We start from the raw sequence: 22,938 nt of genomic DNA, 5'->3' as shown, positions 1-22,938 counted from the left end.
TATGTGCCTGACACTAGAAAAATCACTAGGAGGACAAATGCAGGCCAAACAGTCAGGTGCTACTGCCCAGCTTGGCAGAGATAAAGTGAGCATGTCCGTAAATATGTAAGCCATCACAGGTTGTTAAGGCTGTCAGGACAAAGTTCACACTTGGCATCTACTAAATGAATGAGGGGACTGATGAGGAAGGATGGCATTATGGAGAAAGGAAAATCTAAGTGGAGGCTAAAAGGCAAACAAGTGTGAGCAGATGAGGCTGAAGCAAATGTGAGTGTTTTGGAAAGGAATGTGTGAGTATTTCAAGTAAAATAAGAAGCCCAGTATATCACTAATCATCAGGGAAACACAAAATCACAGTAAGCCATCACTTCACATCTGTCAGGTGGCTATGATCAAGAAAATAAGAAATGACAAGTATTGGCAAGGATATGGAGAAGAAGAAACCCTCATGCACTGATGTGTGGAATGTGGAATATAAATTGGTGCAAACACTAAGGAAAACAAACAGTACAGAGGTCCTCTCAAAAATACTAAAAATAGAAATACCATAGGATCCAGCTATTCGACTTCTGGGTATTTATCCAAATAAAGCAAAACTTGGAAAGATATATGCACCTTGATGTTCACTGAAGGATTATTCATAATAACCAAGACATGGAAGCAACCTTAATATCTTATCAATGGATGAATGAATAAAGAAGATGTGATGTGATTTAATGGAATATTACTGAATCATAAAAAGAAGGAAATCTTGCCGTCTGCAACAACATGGATAGACCTTGAGGGCATTATGTTAAGTGAAATATGTCAGAGAATACCACATGATCTCTTACATGTGGAATCTAAAAAGTAACAACAAAACAAACAAAAAAACCTAAACTGATAGATATAGAGATCAGACTGATGATTGCCAGAGGCTGAGGATGAGGGAAGGGGATACAGGGAAAGGGGATTAAAAGGTACAAACTTCTAGTTAAAAAATAAATAAGTCATGGAGACAGAATGTGCAGCATGGGAACTATAGTTAGGAATACTGTATTGTATATTTTAAAGTTGCTAAGAGAGTAGATGTTAAAAGTTCTCATCAAAAGGAAAAAAAATTTGTACGTACATGGTGAAACTAGACTTACTGTGGTGATTATTTCACAATACACACAAATATCAAATCATTATGTTGTACACTTGAAATTAATATATATTAATTATATCACAATAAAAGAAAGACAACCAGTTTAACTCTATTAGAAAATGTTTGTCGACTGGGACGCCTGGGTGGCTCAGTGGTTGAGTGTCTGCCTTCAGCTCAGGGGGTGGTCCTGGGATCAAGTCCCACATCGGGCTCCCTGTAGGGAGCCTGCTTCTCCCTCTGTCAATGTCTCTGCCTCTCTTTCTGTGTCTTTCATGAATAAAGAACTCTATAGAAAAAAAAAGAAAATGTTTGTTGACTAAAAGACAGGAAAAGCTTATAATATTTATTATTAGAGATAAGTACTTCACCTGAAATTCACATTCTGACAGAGGATGCTCAAACACAGGGTTTGCATAATCTGGACTCAGGCTAGTCATTTCAAGTAGAAAATCTGTTGCTAAACTTAAAAAGTGCACTTCTATCTTCGGAGAATATAAGGAATTTAGTGCCAACAATCGGTCCAAAGTATTTGAAGGTAATCTTGTTTCATGGCTCCAGAAATTTCGAATAATTAATCTGAAAAGCAGAGAGGAAATAAGCATATTTCTCAGATATTAGTAAATGAGAAAGAATGTCCTACACACAGTGTCATGTGAAGGCAGTTTGTTGTCTCTATAAAGCTTAACATACAGGAAAACTACATTCAAAATTGTATAAAGAGCTTAATCTGAGTTATGAACAATAACACGCACTGAAAGAAGGGAATACTCCAAAACTTTAACATATTTAACAAGAGGTGAAAAACTGGATGATTTTGTTCTCATTTCTATTATGTGAGAATGATCTATTATTTTCAATGATGATTATATAAGTATTTAGAAACTGAGAAAACACCTTAAGAAATTATATATACTCCTTCACTGCCTTGCTAAAACAACTCACTCCAAGAATTAGTGCCATAAAATATTCAAAATTTAAACTAGTTAAAAACTAGATTATGCTCAGGGTGCCTGGGTGGCTCAGTTAATTAAGAACCTGAAGTTTTGATTTCAGGTCTGATCTCAGAATTGTGAGATCAAAGCACATAGTGTGTGGAGCTTCCTTAATATTCTCTCTTCCTTTCCCTCTGCCCCTCTCACCCGCTAAAACAAACAAAAAACAGGGTAGGCTCTATAATTTATGAATGCTTATGAAATTGAAAGGAGTTTAAAATTGCAGAATGGAAAACTGATATAGAGAATCATACAAAAAGTTTCTGCCCTGTCTTAGCACTTGAAAAAATGCTCACAAAACCACCAGGGTAGGCATTTTAGAAGAAAATAATCATTTACATTCCTAGATATAATCAATATTATAGTTTCCTCATATTTCTAAAATTTCAAACATTTCACTCAATATGTATAGTGTGATCTCAACTATCTGAGTTAAATCAGAAACATAATAATCGTCCCACAGATTTTTTTATTTTGAAACACTCATGCTCACTGCATGAGCAGAGAAAATTTTATCCTTACCACTTTTTAAGAGTTTTCTATCAAAATTAACTTGTCAGGACTTTTAAGTCTTAATGTGATTTCAAATACTTTATTAAACACTATGAATGGAGAAAGCAGAGAAAATGCTAATACTATAAATATAATTCTAAAACTGCTGAAAAATACTTTGTGCAAATCTAGAAAGAAATACCACTAAATTTATTTGTCCTGGCCCAATTATTCCAGGAGGAGCACATACTGAAGCCCAGCGTTCTCATCAATCAATCCTTGAATCAACACATCTTTTGCCAACTTAAATATTTCCCGAGAGTCATCATCTGCTTGACTTTCTGGATCTCTGAGAAAAAAATAACAAAATGACAAAACATTAATATTGTCTTCTATCAGTTTTGTTCAACCCCAAAACACCACCTATAATTAAAGGAAAATAATCTGGCTTTCCCCATAGCATTTTAACTTCCCAAATCACAGCAGAACCTACCCTCATATGTATGTACCCTGACACCCTCCTCTGATGCCTCTGTGAGCCCATCAAAGTGACTGTCATCACCACCCCCCCGCCCCCCGGCAAAGTGATAGGGCTCACATGCATGAGGCAGAGTGGATGGGTAATGGAAGCAGGGCTGCACAGGGCTCCCTGGGAGTGCTAAGAGGTCCCTGGAGAGGATCAGACCTCTCCTAGGAAGTGGTATGATGGACGTCCTATAGGATAAAGACATCCCACATAGTTCATTTCCTTAATTTTGTCAGATCTTAAAGGGATAACTAAAAAAACAGATTACACTATTAACTCAACCAATAACTGCATACTCTGAATATTTCCCATAGGTACATAAAAGGAGTTAAAATAAGGATACATGTCAATGTACTAAAATAAACTTGTTTTAATCATTAATCATAGGTTTAAAAGTGTTTTAGTATTTATAATAATCTGTTCCAGATTGCTATAAGCACCCAAATATTCCCTTAAAAATAGTAATATAAAATATTAATGTAGTGGGGCGCCTGGATAGCTCAGTCAGTTAAGCATCCAACTCTTGGTTTTAGCTCAGGTCATGATCTCAGGGTCATGAGATCAAGCCCCATGTCAGGCTCTGTGCTGGGTGTGGGGTCTGCTTAAGATTCTTGTTCTCCCTCTTCCTGCCCCTCCACCACCACCTCCCACTAAAAAAAAAAAAAAAAAAAAAATTTTAAGTTAATGCAGAGCTTACCGGTAATTGTCATGAACCCACATTAGAATATTATACATTTGTTCCCTACACACTGGAGAAGGATGAGAAATGAATTCTACAACAGAATTCAAAAGGTCTCGGAGTTCTACTGGTTTCAATTTTGCCATCATCTTATAAATTATGTCCAAACACACTTTCTGTCTTTCATCATCTCTATAACGAGAGATTTTTAAGAACACACAAATTTAACAATTTTTATTATACTTTCAGATATGACAAGTAACTTTTTCTTCTTTGTGCTATTGCAAAATCTGTTACAACAGAAACATAAAAATTACATTTAAAAAAATTATCATGAGCTAGGATGTTAAAAATAAACAAATTAATTCACTGTGGTATCCTGCATTAGATCCTGGAATAGAAAAAGGACACTAGTGAGAAAACTGGTAAAATCTATATAAAGTGTTGTTTCGTTAACAGTAACATACCAATGTGAATTTCTTAGTTTTGACAAATGTACCATAATTATATGACACGGAAAAACTGGGTGAAGGGTACTTGAGAACTTTGCGCATTATCTTTCAACTTTTCTGTAAATATAAAGTTATTACAAAATAAAAGTTCATTTTTTAAAAATCCCAAATGTCAACAAAATAAATTAAAAATAAATTAAATAAATAAAATTAATAAATTAAATAAGTAAATTAAAAATAAAGGATTCCACATTTTGAAAAAATGATTTCAAGTGCTAGTCAAGCCACCTGGGCAGGTCAAAACCGAGTTAAGAGTAGCCTGGGCCTCAAATAAAGTGCACACCTATTTCCTGGTTTTATGTATTTTTTCCTCCTCAAAGCCCCCAGCTTAATGCTTTACTCACGGTAGATACTCAGTAAATTTCTACTGAAGGATAACACAACACAATGACATATATTCTTTGTTATTGGCATTAATAATTTATCCCTATGTAAAAAATATGTATACAGACAAGTCTGAAAAAGAGTACAGAGAAATACTGTAATCAGTATTTCTACAGGGAAATACTGAATGACTGTAAGTGATCAACATCACCTTTAATATTTGAGTAGTATAATGTGAAAATAAATGAATAATTTTAACAAATAATGGAAGCCTCCTAGCTGGCAAAATGACTACAGAACTCAAAACCATGCATTTTAAATCTGAAAAGAGCCACAGACAACGCCTGAGGTGTGGCTTTCCCAAAGTGTCACATTATAGGAGGCAGGAGGGCACGCTCTACCACCTTTAATTCTGATTAAAATTTAACAAATATATTTTATGAAAACCTACAAATTCTTTGAGTTGAAGGAGACAGCTGAACAAATCAAAATTTTAGAGCTAGCTTCACACTCACCTGTGTCTCATGACTTGAATGAAATCTTTGCTCTTTAACTCTAAGTAGATATTTGTTATTTCCTCTGCACGACACAACACCACCTCCAGACAGAGGGTCTTCATCACTCCGTGAAATTTTGGCAGCAGGAAGAATACGGCGTTCATAAATCTAACCAGGGGACATGGCCAATGAGTGAGAGGACAGTTACAGACAGTCCCTTGCAACACGATGTCCACCATAACTGACATCTTACCTATCGGCAAGAGGAGGAAAGTTCTTCACAACTTTGTTCAAGCACACAATAAATTTGTCCTCCATCGTATTCTGATGTTGTTTCAACTGCTTTATGACCAGTTCATACACCACATTCTCCAATATCTGAAAAATTAAGTTTTTTTTTCTCAAATTCACAAAGGTGCAAACTTACACTGTTTACTGAAAACAGGTTTGTCTTAAATAGTTAAGTGAACTCAAGGAAGGTGTTCCATGCTATCACCTACAAAGTAAAGGTGTTCACAGGGTACAGTGTCAGGCGTGTGCACAGGTTTGGCATTAACCCCTGGGCACAAGAAGCTCTGGGGCTGTGAGTTGGGTGAACCAAGCCATCACCATGCCTGCTCTGTGCTGCTACCACTGGTGGCATCCAGCTGCTGTCCGACGGCAGGTTAGTAAAGATTAGTGCTTCCTCTGACACCTGAAATACTGCTAACAAGTTATTTGAGAAGCTGAACTAAAATCAGTAACTAAATGCTCGGTAAACATATTTTATGATGCCAGGGTTAATATCTCTGGTCAAATATTCATACAGACCAGAATTTTTAAGCAACTTTATCTAAACAACCAACCCCATCACTGTATATCTCCCTATAGTTTTCTCTTCAACACGTGTTACTATCTACCATGATAGATTCGCTCGTGTATTGTCTGTATTCCCTCACCAAATGCTAGCTAGGTTCCTGAGGCAGGGGCTTGGCCTGCCCTGTTCCTGGCTGCATGCTCAGAGCCCAGAGCCAGCCAGTAAGTACCTGACATATATAACCAAAATTATAAAAGAATACAATATGGGTGAACAACAGAAGACAAATGCATGCACATACATGCTGATGACTGGTGACTACATCTCAGGCACTAAAAGCAATTTAGTGATTAGAATATGAGTGACTCTCACTTCCTTATATTTCACTCTTTTTCTAATTTCTACTCTAACTCAATACCATTTTATATTCAGAAAAGAACTATGTAAAACAAAAGTATTTATCATTCTTACTAACTTGAAATTTAAGTGAAGAGAGATTAAACCTGGGATCTGCTATAATTTGCTCCATCTGTACTGAAAATTTAGCATATTATGTAATCTGAAACCTAACATCTAGGGACATCAGAATCCTGTAATAACAACAAGGTTATTCTAAATATTAAAATCTTATTTTACAAAAATAGCTGGTAATCCCTAAAATAAATTATAAGTGAAGACTGATCTCCTCAAACAGGTCTCTTTCCCTTAACTTTTTTTTTTAAACATAAATAAATGCCCAACTAGCAAAATGGGCAGGGGTCCACTACATTGTGCTGGGGTATGCTGGGTGCCTTCAGGATCTTCTGACTTCCCTAAACTCCTCACCTAGTCACATAGTGAAAACAGCCCAATCTCTACTCTGCATCTTTACTTTCAGAAGAGGATGTGGACTGGAGGTATAAAGTTGGGAATCATGAACATACAGGCAGTTTTCAAAGCCACAGGCTGGATAGTTGACAGGGGAGCAGGAGGACCAGTGACAGGGGAGCAGGAGGACCAGAGCTAGGGAGGTGGCCAAGAAACATAGAGCTACAGAAGAAAGAAGAAACTGCCCGGGAAGTAGGAAGAGAGCCAAAAGAGTTTCCTAGAAGCAATGACAAAGGGAAATCAGGAGGAATGATCAACTATGTCATTTTGGACAGATTGCAAAAAGACCTGCCAAGAGCAGCTTATCACAATGAGTGACAGTGGTTTTGAGGGCTCCAAAAAACATAGCACCTCACTTACTAATCATGGAAGGACAGCAATGTAAGCATCATTCCACTATGCTATTTTCAAGTAACTTAGAACATGTCATTTCCATACACTGGTCCAAGAAATTTACATATTTGTAATAATTACACATGCTGTTGAGTACTGCAGTACTCTGAATGTACATTGCACTTGAAGATACAGTGAGGTTATTCTGTAAAGTGGGTAGGGCACGCAAGACTGACAAATGGTCTCTGAGGTACCCTGTCCTGTCTCACAGCTATATTCTGTCCCAGATTGGACGTAGGGCATTTTCCTAGTTACCTTAGCTCTAACTAACCATGGCAGGTAGCCAACAAAATAATTTTCTCCAAAAGGAAATCCTGGCATTACTTTCAGAGGAATGAAAACCAGTTATATATTCATATTCTGACTTTCACAATAAAAATTTACCAATCTTTAAATGTTCACTAAGTTTACAAGTGTTCAAAAAAATCATATGTCCTCTTTAAAAAAAATTGAGCACTGTATACAACCGGAAAGACTAAAGTATTAATAAATGCAGAATGCCCACTTTGCTTTATTACATTATAGAGAATATAAGTAACAAGTGTTATGATAAATCAAATCTGAAAAAGAAGTATTTATTAAAATTGTATAACACACTCACATTTTCTCTCTTGGTAATATATCGAAGAGTAAGTCCTAGAACTTCTGCTGCTGCTGCATATACCTCTTTATATTTTACAAAGGACATGTTACTGACCAAAGCTTCAAAGTATCTGTAACAAATATAGAAAATAAATATGTATCAAATAATACATACTGTTGACATAAAAATATAACAACTTTACTCTTTGTGCCACATTAATAGCACAAATTGAGAAAATACAAAACATAAAACATAATCCAAGTTATTTATTTTTTTTTTTTAATTTTTATTTATTATAGTCACAGAGAGAGAGAGAGAGAGAGGCAGGCAGAGACACAGGCAGAGGGAGAAGCAGGCTCCATGCACCGGGAGCCCGACGTGGGACTCGATCCCGGGTCTCCAGGATCGTGCCCTGGGCCAAAGGCAAGCGCCAAACCACTGCGCCACCCAGGGATCCCTGCATAATCCAAGTTATTTATGTGAAAATACATGTGAAGATATACTTAAGGCTGTTACATCATGACCGGGAATGTACATTAAAGTTCCCAGTTCAGTCACACAGGACCTACTATAGTCAAAGTAAAACATAGTGCTGGATGGTATACCGAAACCATAGTGAAAAGAAAGCTACTATCCAATATCATGATTTACCAACAACCCTTGAAAGCCATCTGCTATGACAAAAAAGCAGGACACAGAATGAAACAGGACACAGAATGTGTCCTATGAAAGCAGGACACAGAAATGAGGAGAGTGAACACCAGTGCAGGGCCCCCGGACTCCATCGGCCACAGCACGTTAGGCTCCACCTCCAGAGAAGCTCTGTTCAGTTGTCACTGAGTGAATCAAAGCTCAAAAAATGTAACTCATCTAAAAGTAAACTATTTCCCACTGAGTCTTTATGGACTCACAAGTCTGTATACAGTATCAGGTGACTGGTGTAACTAGTGCCAGGAGGCTAACGCAGGAAGGCCAACCAAAGTGAGACACTTTAAAAATAATGGGAAAAGCTCAGAAGGTGGATGTTGAAATCTACAGTAACAGTGATGCAAACACTGACTTTTAAAAAAATCCTAAAATAGTAGGACAATGAAGTTCCATTCTATGATGGTACAGATTATCTTTTTTTTTTTAATTTAAATTCAATCTGTTACCATATAGTACATCATTAGTTTCAGATGCAATTTTCAACAATTCATCTGAAGTATATAACACTCAGTGCTCATCACATCATGTATCTCACTAGCATCCCTCCCTCCAGGCATTGGGCCGCATCCATCCCCACGCACATAGGGTCCTAATGGAGGGATCAGAGGCTGTAGCTACAGCAAAAAGTACAGTGACAGGGCTTTCAAGTCATGATCCAGTAACAAATGATGCCACAGAGCTTGTGTTGCTTTAGGGCAAATGCTGAAAATGTGACATTAGAAAATACTAAAGAAAATACCTAACACCTCCTATTTGCTAAAACACACTTGAAACAAATAATACTTATTTTGAAAACCTTAACTTTCTGCATTCACTCCATTAACATATTTCTTCTATCAAATGACCTGTAAGCCAAACTACCTAAATTTTAGTAAAAATATTTTTTACATGGGTCTAGTTCCTTAAATTCATCAAAATTAGACCATATTTCACTGTGTCAGTCCAATTCATCGATATCTTAATCTAGAAAAGAAGCAAAGCCGAACTCCTCAGTACTCATTTTATGCGACAGCGTGGCAAGATGGTGGAAGAGCAGGGTGCCCAAGTCACCTGTCCCCACCAACTTACCTAGATAACTTTCAAAACATCCTGAAAACCTTCTAATTTGACCTGAGATTTAAAGAGAGAACAGCTGGAATGCTACAGAGAGAAGAGTTTGTGCTTTTAACAAGTACAACTCGTCTTTAGCCACTCTGCACTGAGCATAATGACTAGAAAGAACTCACCACAAAAGAAAGAATCAGAAACAGTACTCTCTGCCACAGAGTTATAGAATTTGGATTACAATGCCATGTCAGAAAGCCAATTCAGAAGCACAATTATAAAGCTACTGGTGGCTCTGGAAAAAAAGCATAAAGGAATCAAGAGACTTAATGACTGCAGAATTTAGATCTAATTAGGCCGAAATTAAAAAATCAATTAAATGAGATGCAATCCAAACTGGAGGTCCTAATGACAAGGGCTAATGAGGTAGAAGAAAGAGTGAGTGACATAGAAGACAAGTTGATGGCAAGGAAGGAAGCTGAGAAAAAAAGAGAAAAACAATTAAAAGACCATGAGGAAAGGTTAAGGGAAATAAATGACAGACTCAGAGGGAAAACTCTACATTTACTTGGGAGGGGCACCGAGAAGGACGGAGGACCAGAAAGCATATTTGAACAAATCATTGCTGAGAACTTCCCTAATTTGGGGAGGGAAACAGGCATTCAGATCCAGGAGATAGAGAGATTCCCCCCCTAAAATCAATAAAAACCATTCAACACCTTGACATTTAATAGTGAAACTTGCAAATTACAAAGATAAAGAGAAAATCCTAAAGCAGCAAGACACAAGAGATCCCTAACATATATGGGAAGAAATATGAAATTAATAGCAGACCTCTCCTCAGAGACCTCGCAGGCCAGAAAGGGCTGACAGGATATATTCAGGGTCCTAAATGAGAAGAACATGCAGCCAAGAATACTTTATCCAGCAAGGCTCTCATTCAGAATAGAAGGAGAGATAAAGAGCTTCCAAGACAGGCAGAAACTGAAGGAATATGTGACCTCCAAACCAGCTCTGCAAGAAATATTAAGGGGGACTCTGTAAAAGAAAGAGGAAATCCAAAGAAATAATCCACAAAAACAGGGACTAAATAGATATTATGATGACACTAAATTCATATCTTTCAATAGTAACTCTGAACGTGAATGGGCTACAGGATATCATCAAATGCACCGGGTTTCAGACTGAACAAAAAAGCAAGACCCATCTATTTGCTGTCTACAAGAAACTCATTTTAGACCTAAGGACTCCTCCAGCCTGAAAATGAAAGGGTAGAGAACCATTTACCATTCAAGTGGACCTCAAAAGAAAGCAGGGGTAGCCATCCTCATATCATATAAATTAAAGTTTATCCCAAAGACTGTAGTAAGAAATGAAGAGGGACACTATATCATACTTAAAGGATCTATCCAACAAAAGGACCTAACAATCATGAATATTTATGCCCCTAATAGGGGAACTGCCAAGTATATCAATCAATTAATAACCAAAATGAGGGGATCCCTGGGTGGCACAGTTTAGTGCCTGCCTTTGGCCCAGGGTGCGATCCTGGAGACCCAGGATCGAATCCCACGTCAGGCTCCCAGTGCATGGAGCCTGCTTCTCCCTCTGCCTGTGTCTCTAAAATAACCAAAATGAAGACATACTTAGATAATAATACACTAATACTAGGAGACTTCAACACGGAACTTTCTGCAAATGACGGATCTTTTAAGCACAACATCTCCAAAGAAGCAAGAGATTTAAATGATACACTGGACCAGATGGATTTCACAGATATTTACAGAACTTTACATCCAAATGACACTGAATACACATTCTTCTCAAGTGCACATGGAACTTTCTCCAGAATAGACCACATACTGGGTCACAAATCAGGTCTTAACCGATACCAAAAGACTGGGATTGTCCCCTGCATATTTTCAGACCATAATGCTTTGAAACTTGAACTCAGTCACAAGAAGAAATTTGGAAGAAATTCAAACACGTGGAGGTTAAAGAGCACCCTACTATAAGATGAAAGGTTCAACCAGGAAATTAGAGAAGAATTAAAAAGATTCCTGGAAACTAATGAGAATGCAGATACAACCGTTTAAAATCTTTGGGATACAGCAAAAGCAGGCCTGAGAGGGAAATATATCGCAATACGAGCATCCCTCAAAAAATTGGAAAAAACTCAAAAAACAAGCTAACCATGCACCTAAAGGAACTGGAGAAACAACAGCAAATAAAACCTACACGAAGCAGAAGAAGAGAGTTAATAAAGATTTGAGCAGAACTCCGTGAAATAGAGACCAGAAGAACTGTGGAACAGATCAACAGAACCAGGAGCTGGTTCTTTGAAAAAATTAGTAAGATAAATTAACCATTAGCCAGCCTTATTAAAACAAAAGAGAAAAGACTCTAATTAATAAAACCATAAATAAAAATGGAGAGATCACAACCAATAACAAGGAAATACAAATGAATTTAAAACATATTATGACCAAGTTCAAAAAAGGTGTTGCCTGTGTTCTCCTCTAGGATTTTGATGGATTCTTGTCTCATATTTAGATCTTTCATCCATTTTGAGTTTATCTTTGTGTACGGTGTAAGAGCATGGTCTACTTTCATTCTTCTGCACGTGGCTGTCCAATTTTCCCAGCATTTATTGAAGAGACTGTCCTTATTCCAGTGGATAGTCTTTCCTACTTTGTTGAATATTAGTTGACCATAGAGTTGAGGTCCCATTTCTGCATTCTGTATTCTGTTCCATTGATCTATGTGTCTGTTTTTGTGCCTGTACCACACTGTCCTGATGATCACAGCTTTGTAGTGCAACTTGAAATCCGGTATTGTGATACCCCCGGCTCTGGTTTTCTTTTTCCATATTCCCCTGGCTATTTGGGGTCTTTTCTGATTCCACACAAATCTTAAGACCATTTGTTCCAACTCTCTGAAGAAAGTCCATGGTATTCTGATAGGGATTGCATTAAATGTATAAATTGCCCTGGGTAACAGTGACATTTTCACAATATCAATTCTGCCAATCCACGAGCATGGAATATTTTTCCATCTCTTTGTGTCTTCCTCAATTTCTTTCAGAAGTGTTCTATAGTTTTTAGGGTATAGATCCTTTACCTCTTTGGTTAGGTTTATTCTAGGTATCTTATGCTTTTGGGTGCAATTGTAAATGGGACTGACTCCTTAATTTCTCTTTCTTCAGTCTCATTGTTAAGTGTATAGAAATGCCACTGATTTCTGGGCATTGATTTTGTATCCTGCCACACTGCCGAATTGCTGTATGAGTTCTAGCAATCTTGGGGTGGAGTCTTTTGGGTTTTCTATGTACAGTTTCATGTCATCTGCAAAGAGGGACAGTTTGACCTCTTCCTTGCCAATTTGAATGCCTCTTATTTCTTTTTTTCTTTTTTTTTTTTAATTTTTTTTAAATTTTTTATTTATTTATGATAGTCACAGAGAGAGAGAGAGAGGCAGAGACACAGGCGGAGGGAGAAGCAGGCTCCATGCACCGGGAGCCTGATATGGGATTCGATCCCGGGTCTCCAGGATCGCGCCCTGGGCCAAAGGCAGGCGCCAAACCACTGCGCCACCCAGGGATCCCCTCTTATTTCTTTTGAACACAGGCAACACCCTTTTTGAACTTGGCCACAGCAACTTCTTGCAAGATACATCTATGAAGGCAAGGGAAACCAAAGCAAAAATGAATTATTGGGACTTAATCAAGATAAAAAGCCTCTGCACAGCAAAAGGAACAGTCAACAACACTAAAAGACAACCTACAGGATGGGAGAAGATATTTGCAAATGACATATCAGATAAACGGCTAATATCCAAGATCTATAAAGAACTTATTAAACAGCAAAGAAACAAACAATCCAATCCTGAAATGGGCAAAAGACATGAACAGAAATTTCACAGAGGAAGACACAGACATGGCCAAAAAGCTAATGAGAAAATGTTCCCCATCATTTGCCATCAGGGAAATACAAATCAAAACCACAATGAGATACCACCTCACACCAGTGAGAATGGGGAAAATTAACAAGGCAGGAAACCACAAATGTTGAGAGGATGTGGAGAAAGGGGAACACTCTTACACTGTTGGTGGGAATGTGAAATGGTGCAGCCACTCTGGAAAACTGTGTGGAGGTTCCTCAAAGAGTTAAAAGTAGACCTGCCCTATGACCCAGCAATTGCACTGTTGGGGATTTACCCCAAAGATTCAGATGCAGTGAAATGGCAGGACACTTGCACCCCAAGGTTTATAGCAGCAACGGCCACAATAGCCAAACTGTGGAAGGAGCCTTGGTGTCCATCAAAAGATGATGGATAAAGAAGATGTGGTTTATGTATACAATGGAATATTACTCAGCCATTAGAAATGACAAATACCCACCATTTTCTTCAACGTGGATGGAACTGGAGGGTATGGGCTGAGTGAAGGGAGTCAATCGGAGAAGGACAAACATTACATGGTCTCATTTATTTGGGGAATATAAAAAATTGTGACAGGGAATAAAGGGGAAAGGAGAGAAAATGAGGAAATATCAGTGAGGGTGACAGAACACGAGAGACACCTAACACTGGGAAACAAACAAGGGGTAGTAGCAAGGGAGGTGGGTGGGGGTATGGGGTGACTGGGTGATGGGCACTGAGGGGGGCACTGGATGGGATGAGCACTGGGTGTTATGCTATATGTTGGCAAATCAAACTCCAATAAAAAATATATCAAAAAAAATACTCACTTTATGCTCTCTATGCCACATTTTGGGTCATAGGGAGGCAAGTTATTGGCCATTACAATGCCTAATAATTGAATTCCTACTGAATTGTCTTTAGAATTAGGATCTTTACTGGAAAACTTTTCAAATATCAATCTGAAACATAAGAATAAAGAATAAATATAGGTTATCACATAATAAAATAGGCAGCAAGAAGATATAAAATTTTCTATGACTAATATTCAGGATAAGAAATACTTTATCTTTCCCCATGTTTAACACCCTTCTTGCAAATACCCTCTTTGTATGCATTCACATTACTCTAGCTGTGCAACACAGACACATCTACATTTCTCATGATATAATTATTTCCCCCATTCACCTTTAGTTGATACTGAAACCTTCAGAAAGTTTTAGCTCACCTCAGGCTGTGCTAAAAGGGAAGAAAAATCGTACAGTCTACCCCTGAACTGGAACAGTGAAGAGCAGAGAGCACCCCACATGCCCAGTGTGTGAGAAAAGCCACAGATGAGTTGAAAGATGGAACAGGAGCCACCTAGAGGCAATGACTTGCCCAGAGGTGCTTCTACTGTCAAATTTTGGAGGTTATAGTTTTATTAGCAGCAATATTATACCCTTATAAATGATGTGATTTCAAATTATATTCCTTCTTTTATTATTTCGAGTAATTAAATTTCACTGTAATCACCATTTACATCATGCTACATTTTTATTTTTATTATTTTTATTTTTTTTAATAATTTTTTTAAATTTTTATTTATTTATGATAGTCACACACACAGAGAGAGAGAGAGAGAGAGAGAGAGAGAGGCAGAGACACAGGCAGAGGGAGAAGCAGGCTCCATGCACCGGGAGCCTGACGTGGGATTCGATCCCTGGTCTCCAGGATCGCGCCCTGGGCCAAAGGCAGGCGCCAAACCGCTGCGCCACCCAGGGATCCCTCATGCTACATTTTTAAAACGTCTAAATGATATTGCAAAATCCAGTGAATTTATACCTATAAGGAACAGATAAACAATCCTTCCAGCATTCAACAAGGGTTTTTATAATTTCAAGGTTATGCCTAAACACAGCTCTTTTTTGATGAAAAACATGTTCCATTAGGAAATGAAGCAATCGATTTGCCAACACTTCGTCTTTAGGGACACCCTAAAAAAGTACAGAAATTTATATTAATATGCAGCATTCCATTCTGGAAAAGCATTTTTTTCAATTTAAATTTAGGTAGTGAACATACAATGCAATATTGGTGTGTGGAGTAGAATTCAGTGATTCATCACTTATACAACACCCAATGTTCATCATGAAAGTGCCCTCCTTAATCATCACCATCTAGCCCATCCCTAATCAACCACCCTCCAGCAACCTTCAGTTTCTTCTCTATAAAGTCTCTCATGGTTCATGTTTCCCTCTACTTTTTTTTTCTCCCCATTCACATATGTTCATCTGTTTCGTTTCTTAAATTCTACACATGCATGAGATTATATGGTATTTGTCTATTTCTGACTTATTTCACTTAGCATAATACACTCTAGCTCTATCCCCATCATTGCAAATGGCAAGTTTTCATTCTTTCTGATAGCTGAGTAATAGTCTATTGTATAGATACTTCTTTAACCATTCTTCAGTTGATGGATATTTGGACTGTCTCCACAGTTTGGCTATTGTTGATAATGCTGCTATAAACATTGAGGTGGATGTATCCCTTCAAATCTGTATTTTTGTATCCTTTGAGTAAATACCCAGTAGTGTAATTGCTGGATTGTAGGGCAGTTCTACTTTCAACATTTTTCTGGAACTTCTCTGCTGTTCTCCAGGGTGGCTGCACAGTTTGGATTCCCACCAACACCTTGTTAAGAGCATTTGTTTTTTTCCACATTCTCATCAACATCTGTTGTTTCCTGCCTTGCTCATTTTAGGCATTCTGACTGGTGTGCAATGTTATCTCATTGTGGTTTTGATTTGTATCTCCCTGATGATTAGTGATGTTGAGCATCTTTTTATGTATGTTTTAGCCATCTGGAACTGGGTTGTTTGTTTTTGGGTGTTGAGTTTTAGAAGTTCTTTGTAGATTTTAGACATTAGCCTTTCATCAGGTATGTCATTTCAAATATCTTCTCCCATTCTGAAGACTGCCTTTTAGTTTTGTTGATTTTTTCCTTCACTGTGCAGAGCTTTTTATCTTTTTTTTTTTTTAATTTTTTTTATTTATTTATTTATGATAGTCACACACAGAGAGAGAGACAGAGGCAGAGACACAGGCAGAGGGAGAAGCAGGCTCCATGCACCGGGAGCCCGACGTGGGATTCGATCCCGGGTCTCCAGGATCGCGCCCTGGGCCAAAGGCAGGCGCCAAACTGCTGCGCCACCCAGGGATCCCTTTTATCTTGATGAAGTCCCAAAAGTTCATTTTTGCTTTCCTTCCCTTGCCTGTGGTGATATATCTAATAAGAAGTTGCTATGGCTGAGGTCAAAGAGGTGGCTTTGTTCTCCTCTAGGATTTTGATGGTTTCCTATCTCACATTAAAGTCTTTCATCCAAAAAAATAAATAAATAAATAAAGTCTTTCATCCATTTTGAATTTATTTTTGTGCATGGTGTTAAAAGTGGTCTAGTTTCACTGTTCTACATGTGGCTGTTAGTTTTCCCAACACCATTTGTTGAAGAGACTTTTTTCCATTTGATATCCTTTTCTTTTTATTAGATTGATATTGATATTCTGTTTATTAGATTAGTTGACTATAGGAATGAACATCCATTTCTGGGTTCTCTATTCTGTTCCACTGATTCATGTGTCTGGGTTCTTTTGTGCCAGAACCACACTGTCTTGATGATCACAGCTTTGTAATACAGCTTGAAATCAGAACTGTGATGGCTCCAGTTCATTTTTCTTTTTCATAACTACTTTGGCTATTCAGGGTCTTTTGCGGTTCCATAGAAATTTTAGGATTGTTTAGTTCTAGCTCTGTGAAAAATGCTGGTGGTGTTTTGATAGGGATTGCATTAAATGTGGAGATTGCGTTGGGTAGTATAGACATTTTAACAATGTTTCTTCTTCTAATTCACGTGCATGGAATGCTAGGAAAAGCATTTTTTAATCCAAAAATCCATTTATAAAAGAAATCTGTCAGTCTCCTGAGGCTTCTGGCTTTTGATGAAAAGCCTATGCCTGATTTTTCAGTTCCAAGCACAGGTAGTGACAAAGGCTTTACCTGGCAGGCCTCATGGGTGCACTGCCCTCATGCACCAGCCTGGGACACAACCGGGGCTCTGCAATATCCAAGGTAGCTGCAGTCAGACCCTTAGCCATCCATGACCCCCATCCCAAGTGGTTATGCTGTGTCATATGTTTGAATTTCTAGTTAATCCACCTGACCCTTGACCAGAACAGACCATGTTGCAATGTTCCATGGGGGAAACAAATGGGGAGTCAATGCTTCCTCTGGCCTTAGCCTCTTGTTTCTACTACCACAATAAATGATTAAAGGTTTCACTTGATTTTCACTTTGACTCACTATTATTTTATGCAGCTATTCTGACACCTAACAGTTCAGCTTTCTCAAGCTCAGCCAAGCACCTGACATTTAACTCAATCTTTCCCAATGGTTCCTGAGTTAAACTATATACTCTCTCAATTCTTTCGTGTTATTAGCATAGTACAAATTATTTTATCACACTTAAGCTAAGAAATCTAAATTTGATTTACTCTGAAATCAGACCGGCATATCCAGATATAGGTACACATATGTAAAAATCTTATGTCTGTATATTATGTTTACTGAGGAGTATTCACAGGATATTACATGAAAACTTTTGTGCTAAAGTTTTTAAGTGATGGGCAAAGCTCTAGCACATATGAATCTAAACTGGAGGAAGCCACAAGACTGCCTGAGTATGACATAATATCATTCACCTGGTAGTCACCTTTTTATTGGCAATCTCAACCATTAATGAGCCAGAGACAATACTAAGTAGGTAAGCTGGCAAAACAAATGCCAAAAAAATCCAGGGACTTTAGTTACAGCAGAACTTTTCAGGACCTCATATTCAGGGCCTATACTGACATTTATTTCAAGCTTATTTTTAATATATCAGTTACCTAGTTTCCAAGCTCCTAGCAAGTAAAAGCAAGAAACAAAACAAACACCTGATAGCTTAAAAATAAACACAAAGTCAGAGGAATTATCAAAAGCAGACACAAAAGAAAACAAATAGACTAAAGCATTATGAGGCCACTTAGTACAGCAATATGACAATGCTAAAAATGTTAACTCTTTTCATTAAAAGGAGCTTGGATTATTTGTCATAAATTCTGGTATGATATCAGCAAGAGACTAATATAGTACGGCATAAAAGATGTATCCATTCTTACCACAGGAGTAGCTAATCCTGTCCATGAAAGAACAGTAACCACTATCTCAACCACCATATAGTGAATTCCTTCTCCTCCATTATTTTCAGAAACCACCAGCTGCAGTAAGGGGCTTAGCCAGTACTTCGCATAAGGGCGAAAGACCTACAAGAAAATTTAAAAGTCAAATATCAAAAAAATTGTTTCAAATCACCAAAATGTTAATTCAAGAACATATCCTGCATCAGCTAAAATTTAATATTAGCATTTGACCTAAATCTAAAGCAGATGTAAATTCCAGCAATTACTCTGCTTAATCAGATTCTCTGTTGAACTCTAGCCTCATGGGTTCCTAAAACCACAATTTGAGGGAAATGGATTATTGATCTTTTCTTCATTGAAAATAACTATGATCTTAGCAATCAAAAGGAAATATTCTCTATATCAATCTTGTCCCATCTGAATAATATGCAGCTCTAGAGAATTCTGTTATTATAGCAAATGCATAGTGTATATGACAAATAAGAACATAAAAATTAGGTAGGTGCATGTGGCTAATTTTTTCTCATTTTTCTTATATTACAGAAATCAGTGTTATAGATTTCATCTGCCCAAGATCTATAAAATCTAAATAAAATGTATCCATATGCTAAGGTCCACTTAGTTTATTTTAAAAATGTCAAGAGAATGCCATTTTGATTCAAAAGAACTAAAGTAAAATTCAAGCTACCTAACTTCTTAACCTTTGCCACTTCATTTTTTTTTTAATTTTTTTTTTAATTTTTATTTATTTATGATAGTCGCACAGAGAGAGAGAGAGGCAGAGACACAGGCAGAGGGAGAAGCAGGCTCCATGCACCGGGAGCCCGACATGGGATTCGATCCCGGGTCTCCAGGATCGCGCCCTGAGCCAAAGGCAGGTGCCAAACCGCTGCGCCACCCAGGGATCCCTGCCACTTCATTTTCATTAAATATGCTTCCTCAGAGTTTCTCTCACAACTTAAATCCATATGCTCTCAAATCTCCTTGTTTATGCACACCATAAGTAAAAAAAAAGTCTGCACTCTCCATGTATGTCTGTTGATTTATAAATAACAAATATAAACTTCTTGATTATTAAATTATAGACAGTCCCTGACTTACCAGGACTAAGTTAAATCTTAAGATTTTTGGACTTCATGATGCTAAGAAAAGCAATTGCTTTCAGTAGAAATTGTACTTTGGATTTGTATCTTTTCCTGAGCTTGCAAACGATGTGTAGGATGATACTCCTGGGATGCTGCACAGAGGCAAGCAGCACTCACAGCTCCCCAGTAACTATGCTATCACAAGGGTAAACAAATGATATACTTAAAACCATTCTGCACCTGTACATCTATTCTGGTTTTCACTTTCAGTACAGCATTCAATCAATTACATGGAATATTCAGCACCTTATTATAAAATAGGCTTTCTGTTAGATTTTGCCCAACTATGGGCTGACATATGTGCTCTGAGCATGTTTAAGGTAGGTGAGGTTAAGCTATGATGTTTGGCAAACTAAGTGTACTACATGTATTTTTATTTATTTATTTATTCATTCATTCATTCATGATAGACATAGAGAGAGAGAGGGGAAGAGACACAGGCAGGGGAAGAAGCAGGCTCCATGTCGGGAGCCCAATGTGGGACTCCATCCTGGGACTCTAGGACCGCGCCCTGGGCCAAAGGCAGGCACTAAACCTGAGCCACCCAGGGATCCCCTATGTATTTTCAACTTATGATTGGTTTATTGGGATGGTTTATTGGGATGTAACCTCATCATAAGTCAAGGAAGATCTGCAAAATCAATAAATTTAAGAGTTGAAATTTTAACCAAAACCCAAGACTCCATTAATAAAGAACACTAACGGCCAATATCCCTGATGAACATGGGTATAAAAGTTCTCAAAAAGATACTACCAAATTGAACAGTAGGTTAAAAAAAAAAATAATTCACCACGATCATGTGGGATTTGCTTCTGGGCTGCAAGGTGTTTCAATATGAGCAAGTCAATCAACGTGATATGATAATAATAAAAGAAAGAATACAATCATATGAGCCTTTCAACAAATGCAGAAAAAGCATTTGAAAAACACAACATCCATTAATGATAAAAACCCTCAACAAAGTAGGACTAGAGAAAACATGTATCAATATCATAAAGGACATTTACAAAAAACCCACAGCTAATATTATCATCAATGGGGAAAAAATGAGAGCTTTTCATCTATGATCAGGAACACGACGGAGATGTCCACTTCCACCACTGTCACTTAACACCATCCTGGAAGTCCTAGCCACAGCAATCGGACAACAAAAAGAAATAAAAGGCATCCAAATTGGCAAGGAAGAAGTCAAACTTTCACTATTGCAGATGATGTCATACTCTATGTAGAAAACCTGAAAAAGTCCACCAAAACACTGCCAGAACTAATACACAAATTCAGCAAATTCACAGAATACAAAATCAACATACAGAAATCTGCATTTCTCTACACCGATAATGAAGCAGCAGAAAGAGAAATCAAGAAATTAATCCATTTACAATTACACCAAAAACCATAAGATATCTAGGAATAAATCTAACCAAAGAGGTAAAAGATCCGTACTCTGAGAACTACAGAACACTTATGACAGAAATTGAAAAGAACACAGAGAAATGGAAAGACACTCCATTATCACAGATTAGAAGAACAAATATTATTAAAATGTCTTTACTACCCAAAGCAATCTACACATTCAATGCAATCTCTTTCAAAATACCACAAGCATTTTTCACAGAACTACAACAAACAATTCTAAAATTTATATGGAATCACAAAAGACACTGAATAACCAAAAGCATGCTGAAAAAAGAAAACCAAAGCTAGAGGCATCATAATTCCTGACTTTAACAATCTATATTGTAAAGCTGTGACCATCAAAACAGCATGGTACTGGCATAAAAACAGACACATAGATCAATGAAACAGAACAGAGAAACCAGAAATGGACCCTCAATCCTATAGCCAACTAATCTTTGACAAAGCAGGAAAGAATATTCAGTGGGAAAGAGAATGTTCAACAAGTGGTGTGGGGAAAACTAGACAGTAACATGCAGAAGAATGAAACTAGACCAATTCACCATACACAAAACACCATACACAAAAATAAATTTGAAATCAATGCAAGACCTAAATGTGAGACAGAAAGCCATCAAAATCCTACAGAAGTGCACAGGCAGTAACATCTATGACATATCAACTTCTCAGTAGATATGTCTCCTGAAGCAGGGAAATAAAAGAAAATGAACTATTAGGAATTTGTCAATATAAGAAGCTTTTGCACAGCAAAATAAACAATCAACTAAAAGGCAACCTACAGAATGGGAAAAGATATTTGCAAATGGTTTATCTAATAAAGGGCTAGTATCCAAAATATATAAAGAACTTACAAAACTCATAACCAATAAATAGTCCAGTTAAAAAATGTGCAGAAAACATGAATATACAGTTTTCCAAAGAGAGACATCCAGATGGGTAACAGACACATGAAAAGAAGCTCGACATCACTCATCATCAGGGATACAAAATCATAACCACAATGACATACCACTTCACACCTGTCAGAATGGCTAAAATTAACAAGATGGGAAACAACGAATGCTGGTGAGGATGCAGAAAATGGATGCTGTATTTTGTCAAATGGTTTTTCTACATCTATCAAGAGGACATATGGTTCTTGTCCTTTCTTTTATTAATGTGGTGTATCACCTTCATTGAACTGAGGAATGTCAACTACCCCTGCAGCCCAGGAATAAAGACTACTTGGTCATGGTGAATATCCTGTTGATGTACCTTAGGATCTTATTAGTATCTTGGTGAGAATTTTGGCATCAACATTCAGCAGAGATACTGGTCTGTAATTCTCCTTTTCAGTGGGGGTTTTTGCCTTGTTTGATGCCGGCCTCATAGAATGAGTATGGAAGTTTTCCTTCCATTTCCGTTTATGGGAACAGTTTCAGATATTTGGTAGAATTTCACTGGGAGACCATCTGTCCCTAGACTCCTGCTGTTGGGAGATTCCGGATTACTAATTCAATTTCTTTGCTGATTATGGGTCTGTTCAGGTTTTCTATTCCTTCTTGTTTCAGTTGGCACAGTTTTATGTTTCTAGGAATGATTCTATTTCTTCCAGATTGCCTTGCTGGCATATAATTATTCATAATATTCTCTAATTGTTTGCATTTCTTCAGTGTTGGTTGTGATCTCTCCTCTTTTGTTCATGATTTTATTGATC

The 22,938-nt window shown here is 37.4% G+C and overlaps 1 protein-coding gene across 3 annotated transcripts in view; it reads right to left on the bottom strand.

Moving 5' to 3' along the window:
- The window catches only part of PRKDC (protein kinase, DNA-activated, catalytic subunit), a 202,131-nt gene that overhangs the window by 68,703 nt on the left and 110,490 nt on the right, over window positions 1-22,938 (bottom strand). For all 3 annotated transcript variants that reach the window (XM_026011042.2, XM_072734772.1, XM_072734773.1), the window contains 9 exons: window positions 18,660-18,803; window positions 15,285-15,436; window positions 14,291-14,422; window positions 7,809-7,920; window positions 5,405-5,529; window positions 5,170-5,319; window positions 3,837-4,010; window positions 2,864-2,962; window positions 1,498-1,705 (listed from right to left, as the gene is read on the bottom strand). In XM_026011042.2, the coding sequence (XP_025866827.2) occupies window positions 1,498-1,705; window positions 2,864-2,962; window positions 3,837-4,010; window positions 5,170-5,319; window positions 5,405-5,529; window positions 7,809-7,920; window positions 14,291-14,422; window positions 15,285-15,436; window positions 18,660-18,803 (1,296 nt within the window). The remainder of the gene's footprint in view (window positions 1-1,497; window positions 1,706-2,863; window positions 2,963-3,836; window positions 4,011-5,169; window positions 5,320-5,404; window positions 5,530-7,808; window positions 7,921-14,290; window positions 14,423-15,284; window positions 15,437-18,659; window positions 18,804-22,938) is intronic.

The sequence above is a fragment of the Vulpes vulpes genome, chromosome 13, assembly GCF_048418805.1.
Source record: "Vulpes vulpes isolate BD-2025 chromosome 13, VulVul3, whole genome shotgun sequence".
NCBI classification, from domain to species: domain Eukaryota; kingdom Metazoa; phylum Chordata; class Mammalia; order Carnivora; family Canidae; genus Vulpes; species Vulpes vulpes.
This window is presented reverse-complemented; position numbering and strand designations above follow the sequence as displayed.